Here is a 19176-nt window from a genome sequence, read left to right as displayed (position 1 = left end):
AAGGCTATGTCTGGCCAGTAGGAATGCAGATGTGGGCAAGAGAAGATCATACACCCTTCATCACCAGGTGACAAGTCCCATGTCCAACACGTTGAGTCTGAGTTTCAGTCGAGACAATTTTGCAGGACTCCTGTATAAGAAGTGTGCAGAGAAAATTTTGGTTTGGGTTAGTGAGAGAATCAGTTTATGTTTAAGAAGGTTTAAACTAGTTTGTGACCAGGCATTCGCACTAGATAAAGCAAGGCCTTTAGAGGAAAAGTGGGGAGACCGTTTGTGTGTTGGGGGTAAGGGAGATAAGTGGGGTTTTGGCAGTAGTAAGTATTTTATAGAATTTTGACGCGGCGTGACCACTCACAAGTATTAGTTGTAATTTTCGCAGAATAGATTAATTGTGAAGGGAACCAATCTTTGATATGTTGACCTTGATTTGTAAGAAATCATAAAAATCCATGTTTGAAAGGTCATGGTTGTGTTGTAGGTCGGTGGAGTGGTTCAGCATTTTCTTACAGGTCAGATTTTGCTAGGACCCCTTTGGCTGCCCATATTGGTCTGGTGGTTGAGTTAGGGATTTGCAATTTGTTATTGTTCCATAGGGTTGAAAGGAATGATTTACAAATTTCAGCTGCTAGAGCTGTGTCTAAGGACAATATGGCGGATATTGTGTTTTGCAGGATTGGTTATAAGAATGGTGTGTCATCGTAGTCAATAATGAAAAAGGGGAGAAGACTGAGGACTTTGCATTAAACCAAACTGTTTTTTTTTTTTTAACAGATTAGTTTCAAACCACTGCACCACTTGGGCTGCTAGGTAGGCAGTTTGATAAGAGATCCAGTTTGGGAAGTTGCAACCTCCTACTTTGGAGTGTGCCTTTAAAAAAAAAAAAAAAAAAAAAAAAAAGGGAAGTTGGAAGAGTCAATTACCGAAGGGTAGCAGTGAACACTCAGGGGAAGGATCTCAGTTTCTCCCACTTCACTGAACCAGGACAAAACTATCAATACTGTTTAGTATAGCAGTAATGGCAAGGTCTGGATATTCTGTGAATCTCAGAATATCATCTGCATAAGCAGCTGTTTTGTATGGTATTTCACTGAATAAAATGCCTGGGATGTCCACTGATTTATTTAGTAACAGGAGGAGAGGGTCAATGGTGAGTAGGAACAATAAAGGTGACAAGGGACATACCTGACAGGTTCTGTGTTGCACTGTACAATAATGGGATAGGGCTCCATTTACTCTAATTCTGGCCATAGAATTTGAGTATAAGGCCATGTTCATCATAATGAACTCTTTCTCTAAGTTGAGGGATACGTTTACGACAGATTACTCACCCTTAGAACAGTTAGCAAACTGTACATCCTAAAAGGCAGTTAGTCTAAGAAAGTGGAACCAGATCAAAAAGTTCTGCAGCACAGTGGCAAAATGGCCTTCTCTGTGGAACTGGCTGTTGAGTCAGTAATGTTTGGGAAAAGTGTGAACGAATACCAATGCTGGAGCATGACAGACATCCAGAACAGTAACCTTATCTTGCTAATACTATTTTAGAGACTCTGGTGGAAAATGCTTAGTGGGATCACATTCTTAGTTAAATTGTGGCAAGTCTTAATCCTAAGCGCGAACCACAGTGACAGAGTCATTTTTTGTAAAGCCTTCAACTTCTTGACAGCAGCAAACCCCACAAAGAGCTCACTGTCAACAGGGAATTCCATTGTGCATTAAATTTGAACAAGCTGAAAGCTCTCTTGAAATCAAGCCTTACAATCTCTCCTCCTTGTTTTGAGATGGGTGACTGAGGAAAAAAAAAAAAGATGCAAGAAGGGTAACGGACTAGCCTACACAGAACCGTTGGCAGAAAAGCAGCTCTGGTCCTCAGTACAAATTTAATCTGGAAAGAAAGTGGTTTATGGTGCGGGCAGTGCACTGACACATTCCTCCTTGGATGCACTTGTAATTGTTTGGCAACAGTTATTTTGTAAAGCGCTCTTATGCCCTTTTGCCACATCCATTCTATATAAAATCACAAAAATAAAATAAATACTATCTGCAAAGAATTAAGTGAAGGAACTTGCCTTGGTGCTGAAACAAGAGGACATCCAGAAAGGGTAGCCTGATAGAATAGCAAATGCCCAGACTCAAAAGATCAGGGCACCACACCCTACTGGCCAAATCCAAGGCTACAGAGAAAACGTGGGCCTCTCTGACCTGAGTTACTCAGACCTCCCAGCAAGACAAGTAGTGGTGGAAATGCAAACAGAAGTCCTGTTTCTCTGCAGGCATAAAGTGTCTTCTTTGCGGAATCTCCAATGCGCCATAGCCTTGACAATGCACATTCTTTACTCTGGCAAAAAGATCTAGCCAAGACACACAGCTGGTGGAAGAAGTCCTAAAACACCTTAAGATGAAAGCGGTATGCATGGTCCACTAGCCAATGTCTGTTCAACTAGTCTGCTCTGGTAGTCAGTGACCCCATCAGTTCATCGACTGCCAAGAAAAGAAGATGCCCTGTTGATCCGGTCATGCCCAAAGGAGCAATGTTTCCTGGCATAAGATTCAGGACCGCACATCGTCCTGTCTGGTGCAGTACAACACGGCAGTCATGTTGTTGGCAAGTTACTGCACCAGCCTCCCCTTGATGGTCAGAAGGATGGCATGGAGTTGCTGGGGTAGGGAGAGAGGCTTACTGCAAGATAGGTTAGTGCCCACCTGCCACCATGGATGGTCCCAGGCTGTGTCCTCTTACACAAATATGGTATCAAATTGACAGCCTCAGTGCTGCGACCATCGGAAACAGAGGTTCCCCTATAAGGCCCTTGTGAGGATGCACGATGCTAGAGCACAAGAAATCTCAGAGCCATCCTCACGGAGACCCAGGATTGACCACAAACTATCAGAAACCTATCCCCCCCCCCCCCCCCTCTGTGGATACAAAACCAATTTGTACAGAATAGCACATATACAGGGGATTTTCTGTACAGCAGTTAGGTGAGACTTAGACGCACTGATGGAAAACCCAACAGATGACAGAAAGACAACCGTTATCCGAAGGTGGCTCATGACTGACTGCAGCAAGAATGCCTTGAGCAGCCAGTCTTTGAGGCACTGGAATACATGTGTCCCCGACCTGTGAAGATCAGCCACAATCACGGTCATCACTTTTGTAAACATCTAAGCGGCAGAGATGTGGCCAAAAGTTAAGACTGCTAATTTGAAGTGTTCTGATCCCACCATGAACCACAGGCATCTTCTGTGCAATTGCAGGGCTGATATATGGAAATATACAACCTGAATATTCAAGCACATCATCGAGTCTTCTGGATATAGATCAGAAATAACCTGAACCATAGTGAGCATTTTTCATTTGTCCTTCCCTAAGAAAGTAGTCAGAGGTCTAGAATGTGTCTGAGCTATCCATCTTTCTTGAGCACCAAAATGTAGCAGAGCCTCTTGTCTCCCTCAGACTGTAACACCCCCTTGTTGGCTTTCTTTCCTGGAGTAAGTTCACCTGATGCACAAGGATGGCTGCATGGTCTGTTGAAATTTGAAATGGGAGGAATACAAGAATGAGACAAAACAAATGGTAAATTGTGGAATTTTTAGGAACATAGGAAGGTTCTTTTACGATTACAAACCTGTGGCTTAGACTGTTTTTATTTTATACCATATATTTGAAAAAAAACATGAAACTACTATTTGTGGGAAGGAATATTTTAAATGTTAAATTGTACATTGTGCAAAAAGAAATAATGGCGGACAAAAACGTTGTACTTTCAAGCCCAAATTCTAGATGGAAAGCGCATATAGCAGTGTTTCCCAAACTGTGGGTTGCTTAGTCAAAACAATAAATAAAGATGCCTGTCTTTATTTAGTCACATTTGTTGTGTCTCAAAGACGAGGTTAAATATCCGGTTGTCTTCTGATAAATTGCTGCTTATTTTTTTTTTCATGGGGATTGCTGTTTACAAACTTCTCATTTCGCAGTCGCAGAAAAAACACCAAAGTGAATTATGTGACAATCTCATTGGGTATAAGCAGTGTTAAAGGAAGGCCTGCAGGATGTCATTTTTTATAAGACATGACAAAAGGAAGATAACCTTCAAATGAATTGTGCACATTCAGCAGTTAGAAAAGCAAAGAACATAGAGTACTTTTTTTGTAATTCTGATGTTTGAGGGAAACAAATATTATGAACAGTACCAAAACAAATCAAGGTGCCTTACTTGGTGGTGCATAACTGATAAATATTCACTGAAACTTGATTTCCACACTATCATTTGTGAGCAATATATCTTTACCAGTAAAACTGTATTTCTGTGCAAATTTAGGGGACATTCCAATGGAAAATGTCTTGTTTGTAAAGGACAGTATGCTACCACACAATGCTTTTGTTACATTAAAAAAAGAAAATAATAATTAAACAAAGAAATTGCCTGGCTCGTGTCCACTAGAGTTAGATGAGTTGCAAAGGTTTATCATTATCAAAAGTGTGCTGTGGTTCTAAGACGTTTGGGAAGCACTAGCAGACGGTGCACTGCTTGGCACGTGGAAAGTCACGCAGCAGCATCTGTATCGGGGTTTAGGGACAGCCTGGTTGTGGCAATGGTACCTTCGGATACCAGAGTTGTAAGGATGCCTGCAAGGTGGAAATACGCTTCTTTTGGGGGACACTGCTTTTGGTAAATATGATTCTAGCATACACACATAAACGTTGTCATATCTGCAGGTAAACCACCATCATCCGCAGGCGAATACGGTATATTTTTTCTGTGTAAACCAGAGTGACAAACTTCAAGTCCATGTAAGTTAACCCGGTCCATACCAAACACCCCATTCCAATATTCTGAATGATGGAGACAATTCTCTGGATATCAAACGTTCCAGAGGTTTATTGCTTTAGTAAAGAGCATAGTCCCAGTAGAGCATTCGGACTGTCTTCAGGTAAGGACTCCTGCACACGCAGACCCAGCAGTCCACATGCAGATTACAAATCCTGTATTTTTTCTTTTGCCTAGTGGACACCATGATCCCCTCTTGGGGGTGAATGTGCTAAAACAATACAAATGAGCTAAGATGCACCATAATGCAGGCCACGCTGTAGCTAACCGCACCCGACTAGAAGTGCGCACTTTATTAGTCTATCAAGGTTCAATCATTCAGCTGATTTGTTTTACCCTCACACAAACGCACATCTCGACCAATGAACCAAAAAATCCGAAAGTTTCCACATGATGCACTGTTTCAACCTAATTCAGATGGGAGGCTAATTCCAACGGTCAGTAAGCACTTTGTGCACGTTCCTATTTGTAGATCGCCGTTGCAGCTACGAATTCAAAGAAAAACGCATGCCAAATGTCCCGATTTAGCACAGTTCCACTAGGGACTACCAAACACTTACTCTGAAATGTGAAGGAAGATATCGGGTCCACCATCTGCAGGCGTGATAAAGCCATGACCTTTAGAACGACAGAAACATTTGCAGATACCTTTGTACATTGGTCCTTCTGAAGCCCTCACCGACCTGGAATGAAAACGCAATAAAAGACATTGAAACAAATACTGGCACAATACAGTGCAACAGATAAACAGCCACGAAAAGGAATGAAGGCACTATGCAATGGCACTGATAATGTATGTGATGCCTGACAATGATTTGGATGTAGGCACTAATCTCGGTCTTAAATAAATGATGCAGGCACATGTCCGTGAATCCAAGCATTATATTTGGGTAACAAATGTAATGCGGGAGTGATATAATGACTTGGCCAATGAAAGCAGCCACCCTTTTGTAGGTTCGAATCTCTGCAGAGCACACAGGCCACATTTTATCTCTCCGAACGCCAAAACAGGTGTAAGAGAGTACTAGTTAGTCTCCAGTAAGTGGCCATACATAGTTCAGCATTTCAACATCTGGTTGCACGTAGCTGTAGTTGACCTTTAGCTTTGATGTGTAGAAGGTCGGTCACAGGTTGAAAGGGGGTTATTATGAGGATGCGTGGGCAGAGCCATAGCACGTTTAGCCCCGGAAATTGTGGTAATAGGATGTGTGTGGGAGTTATGGGCACCGAGTATGTGGGTGTGAACTCGATGTATTGTGCAGAAGATCACTGATTTAGGTTAGTGTGAGGTATTCTGGAATATGCAACGGGGCAGGTTAGGCGACCAGTCTCTGGCAGCATTTATGGGAGAGAGGGAGTGTGTGATTTGTAGACTTCTATTCAAGCTTTAGTTTCATGTTGTTAGAAATTGTGTCTCTAGTTGGTAGAAGAATACTCCCTTATCCAAGTAGGAACCACAAACCTAGTCAGTCACTGTAAGTCACTACACAACCTAAACCACACTGTGCTCACCCTCTGGTAGGTTGGCACACAGCAGGCAGGTTTAACTCAGAAGGCAATGTGTTAAGTATTTGGCAATAACTCATACAGCAACACAACGAAAACACCCCAAAAACTACTCCACACCAGTTTTTTTTTAAAAATAGATATTTCTCTGAATCAAACAAGACCAAAATGCCAAAATTCCAATATGCACAAGTCAAGATTTTTTAAAAGGTTTAAATGGGTCTCATTCCATATGAATCAGAGGTTATATCTTTGTAACACAGTAGATGAGATGTGCCGAAAATAACAATGCATGGGGGCTGCAGAGGAGATGAATTGAAAAATAAGGCGCTGCGTTGGATTTTCCAGAGAAGCACAGACAGTTGGCCTTTCCACGCTGCAAGGTGGGGCGTCTATTTCCAGGAGCACAGCCTTGGTTCCGCACTGAGATGCGGGGATATTTTGATGCCCACAGACTATGCGTTGAAAATCCCTGATCAACTGGTAAGTAGGACCAGGCGATGTGTCGATGCAGTAGGAGAAGAGGTGATTTTTCAGCTGCAAGTCAGGCACTGCATTATTTTCTGCAGGCGTTGGGTCAATTTTCCGAAGCAATGGGATTTTCTTCTCTTCGGAGACGTCTTAGTGGCCCTGAGACTTCAGAACAGGAAGCAACCTCAATCCAAACCCTTGGAGTGCACTTGTGTGGAAGGGAGAGTTCTTCCAGCAGTCAGGAGCAAGCAGGCAGCAGTGCAACAAACAGGGCATCAGTCCTTCTTGCAAAGCAGTCCAGATGAGTCCTTTGGGCAGCAAGGCAGTACCTCTGACAGAGGTCAGTTGTAGATCCATAAGAGTCTGATTTGGTGGGGTCACTGGCCCTGTATATACCCAAAAGTGCCTTTGGAATGAGAGAAACTTCAAAGAGTGGTTTTGAAATGCACAATTTCCCCTTTCAGCCTAGCCCTGTCTGCCAGGACCACTGTAGGGGGGTTATCAGTCCTTTGTACGAGGGGAGGTGTTCTGTTTTACTTCAGACTGAGAGGGAACTAAGTGAAAGGAATGCAAAGAATGCAGTACTCTTGGGAAGTGCATTAATAAATTCATTACTCGGACTAAGTTACACAAAGACTAATGTGCAGAGGTACCCAGAGTTTGTGGGCTCCCCTGGAGGAGACCAAGAAACTAGCCAAAAAAAGCAAAAATGTCTTTCTTTAAAAAAAGAAATAAAAAAAAAAGGGAAAATAGGGCTGCAGAAGAAAGCTTATGGTTTCTTCCCTGAAAATGGCATCGACAAAGGGTTTGTGGTGCTACAATAACCATCTTCCCAGCTTTAAGGAACAGGCAGAAAACCACATTTTTCAACACAATATAGGCATTTCACTGGGAAGTACCCCATTTTTACTATTTTTTGACCTTTCAGCCTCCTTCCAGTTAGTAACAGAAATAGGTGTGAAACCAATGCTGGATTCCGGACAGCTAAGCATTTCTGAAGAGAAGGCAACATTCTGAATTCAGCAAAGGGTCATTTGTGTAGATCGTTCAAGGTTTTACTACAGAAAGTAACAGCTAAAATTAAAAAAAAAAATGAAATTGAGGTGAAAAAAATAATTAAATCCATGTTTTCTTCTATAACTTTTTCCAGCAATGGCAGAATTTTTTAAGCAATATACCCAGAGCTAAAAAAAAAAAAAAATCTACTCGACCACTCGCATTCGCAAGTTTTATTTTATGAGGTCGATCTACTTTTAGATTCCACTCGACCCTTCTGGAGTGGACAAAGAACAGGTGTTCTGTTCAGTCAGAAACTGAATTGGCAATGAAGATGCCTTTAAATCTTATTCTTGTCACACTTGCTCTGTGTTGAGGGAGAGGTCAAATGTCAGCTTGCCTTCTTGCAATGGAACTACTTTTCCTTGTGACTGCAGAGTTCCAGGATTTTGTAAGGTGAACTGTCTGACCTATGTGAAGTGAAAGGCCTTTGGTATCAGCTTTTTCCTGACACACCACATTTACATAACTAAGTCAACTTTACAAACATTTCAAAATATATTTCAGTAGCTGTGAAAGACTATTGTTTGTACTTGTGTGATGAAAAAAATATTTTAATAGGATGAAAAAAAGTCATAACTACTTGGTGATGTGCAAATGATAAATGTTTTCTGACTACTAATTTTCACAGATTATTGTTAATATATTATAGAGGTTTATCAGTAAAGCTGCAAGTTAGTGGGAACGTTTTGGACATTTCTTGGAAATTTACGTTCTGTAAATGACGGTGCGCTACCACATTATGCTTTAGTAATATATTTATTAGAAGTGAGTGGGATAAACAAGCTGAGAAACACTCCTGCCCTAATGGCAAAGCTATTAGTAAACTAAGAGGCAAGCCATGCATGGATCATGTGTACCCTATATGTGCGCTAGTTGTATTATATACGGAGCTAACGTTTAGTGTATTTAATCAAACAAAAGAGGATTCTTTTTTTTTTTTTTTAACAGCAGAAATGCCGGACTCACATATTTGAAGTTGCACTCATATGTGAGAACGAAGAAAAAGGTAACTGTAAAATGCAATATTTGCCTAGGATCACACAATTTGAGACCCGTTTCCAGGTCAAGTACATTACAGTTAGGTCTAGTAGATTATTCAAGCTACTCGACCTGCAGGTCTAGTAACATTTTAATGATTTTTTCGAGGCCCGATACGGTTATGTCTGCTGGACTCTTCTGGTTGTGGGGATATATAGGGCTTGTAGGTTCATCATGAACCCTAGGTACCCAGAGCCAATAAAGAAGCTGCACCCTGCAGTTGGTTTTCATTGTATACCGGGTATACCGCAATTCATTTGGTGAAATATAAAGAGTGAAAAATAGGTATCAAGGATACCTTTGTATTTCCAAAATGGGTACAAGATAAGGTGTTTAGAAGCAGTGGTTATTTGCACATCTCTGAATTTAGGGGTCCCCATACTAGCATGTGAATTACAGGGCATTTCTCAAATAGACATCTTTTTTACACACTGTGTTACATTTGGTGTTACCCAGAATCCTTAGCAAATCTCAAAATTTGGCAAAAAAAAAAAAAAAAAGATTATACTTTTTCCTCACATTTCGGTGCAATCTGAGAGGAGCCACAAATTTCCTTCCACCCAGCATTCCCCCAAGTCTCCTGAGAAAAATAGTACCTTATTTGTGTTGGTAGGAGTAGCGCCCACAACAGGAAACCTCCCAAAATGCATCATGGACACATCAGATTTTTACACTGTCAACTGACATGTTTTTTGGAAAGTGCCTAGCTGGAGATTTTGGTCTCTAGCTCAGTTGGCACCTAGGAAAACCTACCAAACCTGCGCATTCTTGAAAATTAGACACATAGGGGAACCCAGGATGGGGGTAACGTGTGCGATCTCACCAGGTTCTGTTACCCAGAATTCTTAGCGAACCTCAAAATTTGGCCCCAAAAAAAAAAAAACACTTTCCCCCTCACTTTTCGGTGCTGCAAAGTCCTTGAATCTGAGGGGAGCCACAAAATTCCTTCTATCCAGAATTCCGCAGGTCTCACGATAAACATGGTACCTCACTTGTGTGGGCAGGCCTAGTGCCCATGACAGGAAATGCCCCAAAACACTACGTGGACACATCAAAATGATCAAATACAAAACCTTTTTTTTTTTGAAGGGGGGTGGGGCGCACCTGCGTTTTTGGTCCTGAGCACAGACCCCCCTGCACCCCCCCCCAGTGCAGATTGGCATAAATCAAATTAAAATAGGCTGATCTCCCCCTAGGGGGTGAGGCAGAAAAGGCCTCATAACACCATCCCCCTTCCCCTCCCCCCCCAGAGTGACCCTTGCCCAAGGGGTCGCTCCCCTTCATTCTTTACATCTAAACAAAATCCCTGGTCACTAAGTGGGCATATCTGCAGCCTGATCGCATTACGAATTAAAAATGCATCACCATGGGACTTGAATCCAACATCATCCTTTGTCTGCCAGCTTCAAATTGTGGAACCCGTGACAACAGAGACAAAAGATAAACACCTTGATTGGATTACTCTCTGCGCAATGCATCCATTCCCATAGAGTTCCTTCTCTCCCAGTTGTCAAGCTTCTCCACCTTATATACTTTAAACAAACTTAAGAGGAAGGCTCTAGAAACCCCCCTCGCTTTGTGTAAGTTGTGAAATTCAAGCAGTGGCCATACCAGGTCAGTGCTGAAAAAACACGATAATGACTGGCCAGATCTCACAGCGTATTTCCAAGACCAAGCTGTACCCTGCTTAACAATAAACATTCTTAGCCTGGTACATACTTACCTGTTTTCCTCCCCCATGTTATGTTCCGCTCCCTCGTGATAAAAAGCGAAAACATATTAACAAGCTGTGTGCGGAAAAATACCTGCGCTACCAATGTGACGACGCTTGAGGCTAAGCGGGGCACAAAATGGAGTCAGTGGTCAAGATGGAGCCTGTGGTAAAATACAGATAGTATTCAAGCAGGTCACTGGCCTTTGAAGAGTAAGAGAGCCCCACCACCCTTCCTGCCCCAGGAGGCTCATCCAGTATGCAGATAAATGCATATGTGACTGAGTGTCCTGTGTTTATGGCCGTCTGGGTGGCATGCACAAGGAGAGCTGTCAACCAGCAGAGACCAGGCATGGATTGGAGAAAAGCTGTAAGGCACAGATGGTAATAAGTGCAAAGAAATGCCTATTTTCTAAAAGTGGTATTTCTACAATAGTAATAAAATCCAACTTCACCAGTAAGTAAGATTTCTTACTACCATTCCATCTATACCAAATATGACAAGTCTATTCCTCTCAGATCAGAAATTACCACTTAAAAGCATAAAAGAGAATCTCTAATGATGGCCTATGAGAGTAGCAGTCTTCACAATAGTGAAAAACAACTTTGGGCGATTTCATTACCAGGACATGTAAAGTTTATAAGTAAACGTACTGCCTTTTACTCACATAGCACTCTGGCCTAAGGGTTACCTAGGGCCTACCTTAGGAGTGACTTATTTGTAAGAAAAGGGTCATTTAAAGCTTGGCAAGCACTTTTAAATGGCAAGTCGAAGTGGCAGTGTAAGTGCATATACAGGTCTAGAAATGGCAGACCTGAGACATTGTTAGGAGGCGACTTATGTGGGTGGTACAATCAGTGCTGCAAGCCTACTTGTAGCATTTAATTTACAGCCCTAGGGCACCTCTAGGGCATTTTACTATGGACTTATAGGTAAAATAAATGTGCCAATTGGGTAGGAGTCAATGTTACCATGTTTAGGGGAGAGAGCACTTTAGCACTGGTCAGCAGTGGTAAAGTGCCCAGAGTCCTAAAGCCAGCAAAAATGAAGTCAGAAAAAGAGGAGGAGGAAGGCAAAAGCTTTAGGGTGATCCTTCAGAGAGGGCCATTTTCCAACATATGGCAAGCAGTTCATTCAGGAAAGTGGTTAGTGGACTTGTACTTGGCCAGTAGTAAATGGCTGTTATTGGGCGTAAGTCATGTAATCTCCAATCTCATGTGTACATGCCAGTGAGAGGACGAGTCCTCTGGAGAGTTTGTTTGACAAAGGGCGGCAGTAGAGCCCTCCAGGAGGACGTGTGTTGTGTCTTTGACCTAATATGAAGCTCTTTAAGGTTTGTTAGCCCTAAAACTCTGAAAACAAACGTGCACTTCTGGTTATGAGATATATATTTCTCGTGGGGGCTGCTGCAGCAAGTAGCCATGTATAATTAGTCAGTGGTATACCACTGTGGCATGACTGAGCAGACAACAGTGGCATACATATTGGTGTAAAGGTAGTTAAATGTCTTATTGTAAGCAATAACACTGCTCAATAAACTTGTGTTACGGCGCGACTAACAGCCATGCTTCCACCCTGATTAATGACAAACCAATACTACAACTGTGGTCAGTCGTTTAGGGATGTCTAGCAAACAGATACAGTGGCTGTTAGTGGGTGAAATCATGGACCACCATCTTTTGCAGCAGAGATCTGTGTTTGGTAAACCAGTGCGGTAAATGTGGAATACAGGCATCCATGTTGATGCAACTCAGCAACTTATGGGTTTATGCAGAAACCTAGTTAATCAGTGTTTGGAGTAAATGTGCAGCAGATGCATTGGGCTATCCTTGGCTGCTTCCTCCATCAGTTGTCAGTTCTACCAGCTGAGCAAATAAAAAAAAAAAACTCTGCGACACACTGGATAATCTTGGCTTGGAACTAAGGTATGACGTGAGTTCCCTAATCCTTGCCCAGATGCCAGATACCAGATGAGAGAACACTAGAGCCACAACATATTAGATAGCCTCCTGAAAATTCAGCATCCAGAGGAAAAATCTCAGATAAAAAAATAAAAAAATCTCTGTTGCAAGCACGAATCCCAAGCAGGCAATTAGCAACATAGAAGTAGGTCAGCAGTTCAATGGGAATTACTCGGAGCGAGCTACAAAATAACAACCTGCCAGTGCTCACTTTAGGAGCCGCAACTGAACTTCCTCCATCAAAAAGAGTGGGAAACTCAAGGAAATCAAATGGTGACAAAACTCCAGTTCCAAGTAACTTCTATACTGCAATTTGAACAATATATGAAGACGGGATCCGGATTCAAAAAGAAACAATGGAAGCAGAAGAAACAACGTGACATACCACAGTGTCAAACACAACAGGCAAGAGCACCCAGTAAAGCTGGGAGACACAGGCACAAACTTGCATCAGCTGAAATCAGCTACCCAGGTGAAGATAAAGGCTGTAGTGGTCAGAAAAAATAAAAGATACAAGTATGTTCCTAATACTTTAGCCCTGCTCAGAAGGATCTGGTTCTTCAGGATGAGAAACCCATTGACAAAACCAGATGCATGCACAGAAGTAAAAGGTTCCCAAAGATCTATCACAAGAGTAATAATGCTAACAGTACAATACTGCACCTTCCTGTGATGAATTCTGGAGACAAATATTTATTTTGCTTCAAATTCTTCCTGTCCCATTAATCATAACAGGTTTAGGATGTAAAGAAGATCTATAAAAATGTTTAGGATGAGTTGGTTTCAATTAAGATACATGAAAAGATGGAAAAACTCACCAAGAGTAACACAACTTTAAGTGAACAGTGACCAGATTTATAATATGGGAAAAGGCTCACAGCATTCAGCAGACAACTTAAATCATCGAATTCCAATAGGAATATTTAGGGAGGAAAACCAGACTATCTTCCATCTGATTAGACAGACCTGGACATATTCAACTGTGTTCTTGAGAGCAAATGGGCAACACAATTTCCTCCAGGTCAGGTTTTCTGTTGTTCTTTGACCACGCTACCAGGCCAGTGAGGAATCAAACCGTTTCACACAACTCTTTTGTAGGAATAAGAAATCTATGATCAAGGAAAATCAATTAATTCCTAGAAGTGATTTCCGGTTCCTTTGCTCATGTGTAATCAGATAAATTATTCGTATTTAAACTGGCTTGTTTAAGAAATGAGTTGGTCAGGGACATTAACATTTCTCAGATTGTAAAATCTTTTCTATAAGCTCTTGATTCACGCTCTCTGAAAACGTGCAGGATAACCCGTCCTTTACTGTGTTCTCTGTTATACAAATATACAAGATTTGGAAGTCATTTTTGGAAACGTAAAGTTCCCTACCTGTAGGTGTAATTTTGCAGCTTGAAGAATTTTCTGGATTCACATGCTGTGTATTATTCCACCATCTGGTGGTGGGTCTGGAATTTTCCACTATTTTCCCAATTTGTTGGTCAGTCTTCTTTTTCTATCTTAATTTGTTGGTGGGCGTCGACGACTTTCATTTCGGTGTCCCCTTATGTTGTCGTACTTCCTCTGGATGTTCCCAACCTTGGTTGCTACCTTCAGACTCAACCCTCCCCCTCCCCCGCCCCCAACCATCTTTTTGGTGGAGGTGGACAGGACACTTGTGAATCCATAAAATTCTTCAAGCTCCAGAGCTAAACTTAAAGGTACGAAAACTTTACATTTTGCAGTATGAAGCTTTTCTGGATTCACATGCTGCGTATCGATTGTAAAGCAATTTTTTATTCTTGTGGAGGCTAGGTTGAAGATAGGCATTGGCTTGTAAATAGATGTTTTAGGACCCTTTGTCCAACCTGAGCCTCTCGTTCATTTGACTATCAATACTATAATGTCCTGTAAACGTGCACTGAAAACCATGTTGCTGCCATGCAAACTTCTTGTAATGGTGTATTCAAATATTCTGGTTCTGAATACCCTTCCCCTTTCCAATTATAACACATCTTGGTTTTTTTTAGCCTCTTAAATGTTCTTAGATCTAGTTGCACTATCTCAGAGTACCATGTTTGTCTTGCCCACTGCTTGTGCAATTAAAACTGAGGTAACGCGATTCCTTTTCCATTTGTTGATGACCTTGTCCAACAGTGGAATTAGGGGGAAAAGCGTATTCATATGTCCCTGACCAGTTTATCAAAAGGGAGTTGCAAACAGATCCACTGTTGGCGTACCCCCACTTCTGAAAAATCTTTTGTACCACTCTCTGATTAAGCTCCCATTCGTGTAAGTATGAGCCCTGCGTGCTCAGTCTGTCCACCTCAACATTGTCCTTCCCTGAGAGATGTATCACTTGAATCTCCATGTTTCTTTGTATTGCCCATTTCCAGAGTTGCTGAGCTATCCTTGAGGTGTGGAGATTTAGTACCTCCTGGTTTGCTGATGTAAAACATTGTCGAATTGCCTGTTTGAATCAATATTGTCTTTCCCAGAAGATATTTTTGGAAAGCTTTTAAAGCCAGAAAAACTGTCCTTAGTTCCAGGATGTTAATGAATTGTACAACATCCTGATCCCTCCAGATTCTTAATATTTTCAGGGATCCCATGTGTGCTCCCGATCCTATATGCGTGGCATCTGTGGTTATCGTCACAGATGGAGTTGGTTGCAGAAATGGTCTTCCTTGTGTAATATTTTCCCTGTTCCACCACACAATATCCTCCTGTACCTTCTGCTCAACAGCCACTAGATCTTCCCAACTCTCTGTTGCTTGTGACCACTAATTTTGAAGCCACTCCTGGAGTGGTCTCATATGAAGTTTCACATGTGTGATTAGGGAATGCAAGATACTATCTATCCCTATAGTTCCCCACTGTCCTCCCTTGCCCCTTCTGCTAAAGGAGAGTCTCTCCCAGAAGGGATGGTTTTCTTTTCTCGTTGGAGAATGCTTTCTCTTGAACTGAATTTAACCTTGCTCTCAAGAAAATCTTTTCCTGTTCTGGTGAGGATATTTAGTGAAGAACATAGTGTGTACAGAGTCTTCATCACTATTTGAGTGTCCTGTTTGGGTTAGTAAACTCATACCAAAGATGCAATCATCGATGTACTGATATAATGTATACCACTTCTTCTGAGATGTGCCGCCGTCAATGCTGCAAGACATTTTGTGAACACTCTTGGTGCTGATTTTATTCTGAATGCTAGCACTCTGAATTAACAACGTTTTCCATTTACCACAAACCTTAAGTATCTCATGTGTTTTGCATTCATTGGAATGTGCAACTAGGCATCCTTTTTGCAACTGTGGAATGACTGACTAAAGATGTCAATTTAAATTTTTGAGTTTTTATGAACTTGTTGATGACACTCGTATCTAGGATCGGACGCAAGGAACCGTCTACGTTTGGAATAAGGTTGAGTAATTTCGCTTGTTGGGTTCTTGTTTTGGGATCTGTGCTATTGCTTGTTTGTCTAGTAACTCTTTGATCTCCTTGAGAAGTCGATCTGTTTCCTTCTTGGAATGGAACTTTTTCTGTGGTCCTCTTGTTGACGAGAATTTGCTTAGTTTGATACAATACCCAAACTGAATTGTGTTAGTACCCATTTGTCTGAAGTTATCTTCCTCCACCACTGGAGACAGTTATTCAATCTTCTACTGACTGATGTGCTGTGGTGGAAACTTGACTGTTTGGTGTTATCTCTCACTGATTGTATTTGTGAGGGTGTTGTAAATACTGTGCAGTCACTTATTTGAGGGCGTTGAGCCACCTATGGCTGGGTGACCTCTCCCTTTGGCTCTTCTTCAAAATAAATGTAGTCTGTGCTGCTGGTACTGCCAGCTTCGCTGTGCTGTAGCAATTTCAGTGGCATTGTGGAAACCTTGAAGCGAACTGCCAGACTGGAAGCTACTTCTGGAGACTTGTCATCCTGCAGGAAATTACCCCCTTCTTACTCCTCCACGAAACTGCAATGCATCCAGGAATTTAGAGGTTTTGTTGTCTTAAGTTGGTTGAGACTTTCATCCACAGATTTTCCAAACAAAATATTGTCCATTAAATGGAGTGTTTATGATGTTAGCTTGCATTTCAGGCTTGAACCGTGAAATTCTCAGCCAAGAATGGCACCTTAGACTGACCCCCATCATCATTTGGTAACTAGACATATCTGCTGCATCCCGGGCAGATTCCAACCATGTTTGTGCTATGTTGTTCCAGTTTTCTGCCAGATGTGCTGCCCTTTTCTTATACTTCTCTGGGAGAGGTTTCATCAGTTATGCCATCTCCTACCAATGCTGATAAGCGTGCCTATTGAGTAATGCTTTTGAATTTTCAATATGCCACTGGGTTGCAGCACTCTGGTCAATCCGTCGACTTATAAGCTCCATCCTTTTACACTCCTTATCTAGAGGTGGACCGAGGTTGGGGGATGTTAGATCTTCCTTGTCATGTTATTATGGAGTCTGCCAGTACAGTACCTTTAAATGTACACAGGCTCTTTTGAAGAGTACTCATATTTCTTCTCTGCCCTTGGTGTGACTGCTCTGCAAGTGGCTGGTTCTTTAAAGGCTTCCCTGCTTGATAGAGTATGCTTGGACGCATGGGCAGAAACTGGCTTTTTGCCTGACTTGGCAGCAATGTTTCTAAGAGAAAGCATGACTGGAGGTTAATCTTCTTCAAGCTGAACTTTAAACTTGTCATCTGCATTTTCAATCACTAAACTGCACATTCCAATATCATCGGAGGGTGAGGGGGTTTTGATGGGTAAGCCTTCACTCCCTCCTTGTGCAAGTCCCCTTCCAAATCTTACCATTGAGATTCAATGTATTCACCTTCGGCTGAAGCCTGATACATTGCTTGTTCATCTTTCTCCTCATAAAAAAGTTTTTCCTCCTCCTTTTGTGGCTCTGGTGTGAGTGGACGCTGAATTTCTTCGAGTTCTACCTCTGAGGTGTCATTTGTTGTCAAAGTCTTCCGTGGGACCCCAAATCTCTGCAGATGGACATCGAATGCCTTTTTGTTTTAGAGAAGTGCAGCCATTTTGGCTTCAAATCTTTTCATTTTTTTCTTGATTTCGACAGCCCGCTCTCCCGGGTTGGGTGTAGAGTTTCCTTTTTAACACAACGCCTCAGACAGCGAGCTTTAACATTCCCCTCGTGAATTTTTGCCCTTTGACGATGATGGGCCTTTCGGCCTTTCGTCCTTTGACTAAGCAGTTTTTTTCTGAGTTTTTTCCCCCACTGAAAACTACCTCGAGGGCTCAGTGACACTCTTTTCATGGGATGTGCCTGCTGATGGCAAGCATTATGATTCTGAGGCTCCCTTTTGTGCCTGCAAGTCTGTTCTTATCGACTTTAGTGTCTTAGCGGAGGTTAAAGGCTTTCTTAACTCTAATTTTCAGCTCTTCTTCGGCGCTTCTTCTTCGAACTCGATCTCCCGATCACCGTCCAAAGTTTCTCCCTCTGCTCCCCCTGTCTCCTTAGTCTCTCCAAACACAGAGCAGGCATTGACATCTTCTCTCCAGTGCTCGATTGAAAGACAGATTACACATATGATGTTTATCCTTCTGGGTGTATTTATGATGGCAATTCTTGCAAAATTGGAAAAGTGTCTTTTCGATTTCTCTGAACAGGCCCCCCCCCCCCCCCCAAAAAACAGGCATTCTCTGCAATCCATTGAGTTAAAGAAACTAATCTGCGATCTATCTTACATTCATCCTTCGGCCGTTCTCGGTTGATGATATTCTTTTTCTTTGACTAAGTACTTTGAATTTAACTCAAATCTTTTAAACTTTTTCCCTAGTGTTGAAGATGTCTCTGCAAACATCTACACTCAATGGCAGAAATTAAGAATCTGAAGATGGCGACCCAAAATGGGAATATCCGGAGAAGTACGATGACGTCACAAGGTAACACCACTTACAGGGTCCGTCGACACCCACCAACAAAAGTAGTAAAAGACGACAGACTAAAAAATTGGTGATATAGTGAAATATTCCAGACCCAACCAGTACATGGTTGAATAATGTATAGCATGTGAATGCAGAAAAAAAATCATGCTGCAAAAACAAGTATGCCACCAGGTTTGGCAGCTACTACGTACTCAGCCTACTGCAAGACTTGAAAGTTTAAGTGAGTAGTTTGGACTGTTACTGATGGGGAGCAAATAATGACTTCAGAAGCATTACGTTTCGTTAGGTAGTAAGCTACTCTTAATTGTTCTTCTCCTCCCTCACCTTGGCGAAGAACTGCATCTGCAAGCATTGATGACTGTAGGAAAGTGTCCGCTCTACATCGTCACCCCCATACTTTTTTCTCTAATGCTGATAGTTACGAAAGTGCTAACCAGGCCCCAGTGCCAGTGCTCTCTCCCTAAATATGATTCATGTGAATTGGTAACCCCAATTGTCAAGGACGCTAACCCCCCCTTATAAGTCGCTGGTAAGTGGTACCCAGCGTATGGGAGTTAAAGTAGTCATCAGGACCTGAAGCACTGATGCCACCCTGAGTGGCCCATGGAAACAGATGACAGCAGTCCTGCCACTGTGGACTGCATGAGCAGTGCAAACTGCTTAAACGCGACTGCCCTTACCACGTGTGGCAAGGTCAAAGCA

The 19176-nt window shown here is 42.1% G+C and overlaps 1 protein-coding gene across 1 annotated transcript in view; it reads right to left on the bottom strand.

The window, feature by feature from the left end:
• Positions 1-19176, bottom strand: part of CARHSP1 (calcium regulated heat stable protein 1) — a 139071-nt gene that overhangs the window by 2689 nt on the left and 117206 nt on the right. The window contains exon 3 of the mRNA XM_069210575.1: positions 5390-5512. Coding sequence (XP_069066676.1) covers positions 5390-5512 — 123 coding nt within the window. The remainder of the gene's footprint in view (positions 1-5389; positions 5513-19176) is intronic.

This window comes from Pleurodeles waltl, chromosome 10 (genome assembly GCF_031143425.1).
Source record: "Pleurodeles waltl isolate 20211129_DDA chromosome 10, aPleWal1.hap1.20221129, whole genome shotgun sequence".
NCBI classification, from domain to species: domain Eukaryota; kingdom Metazoa; phylum Chordata; class Amphibia; order Caudata; family Salamandridae; genus Pleurodeles; species Pleurodeles waltl.
The sequence above is the reverse complement of the archived record's forward strand: the minus strand, read 5'-3'. Positions and strand labels throughout refer to the sequence as shown.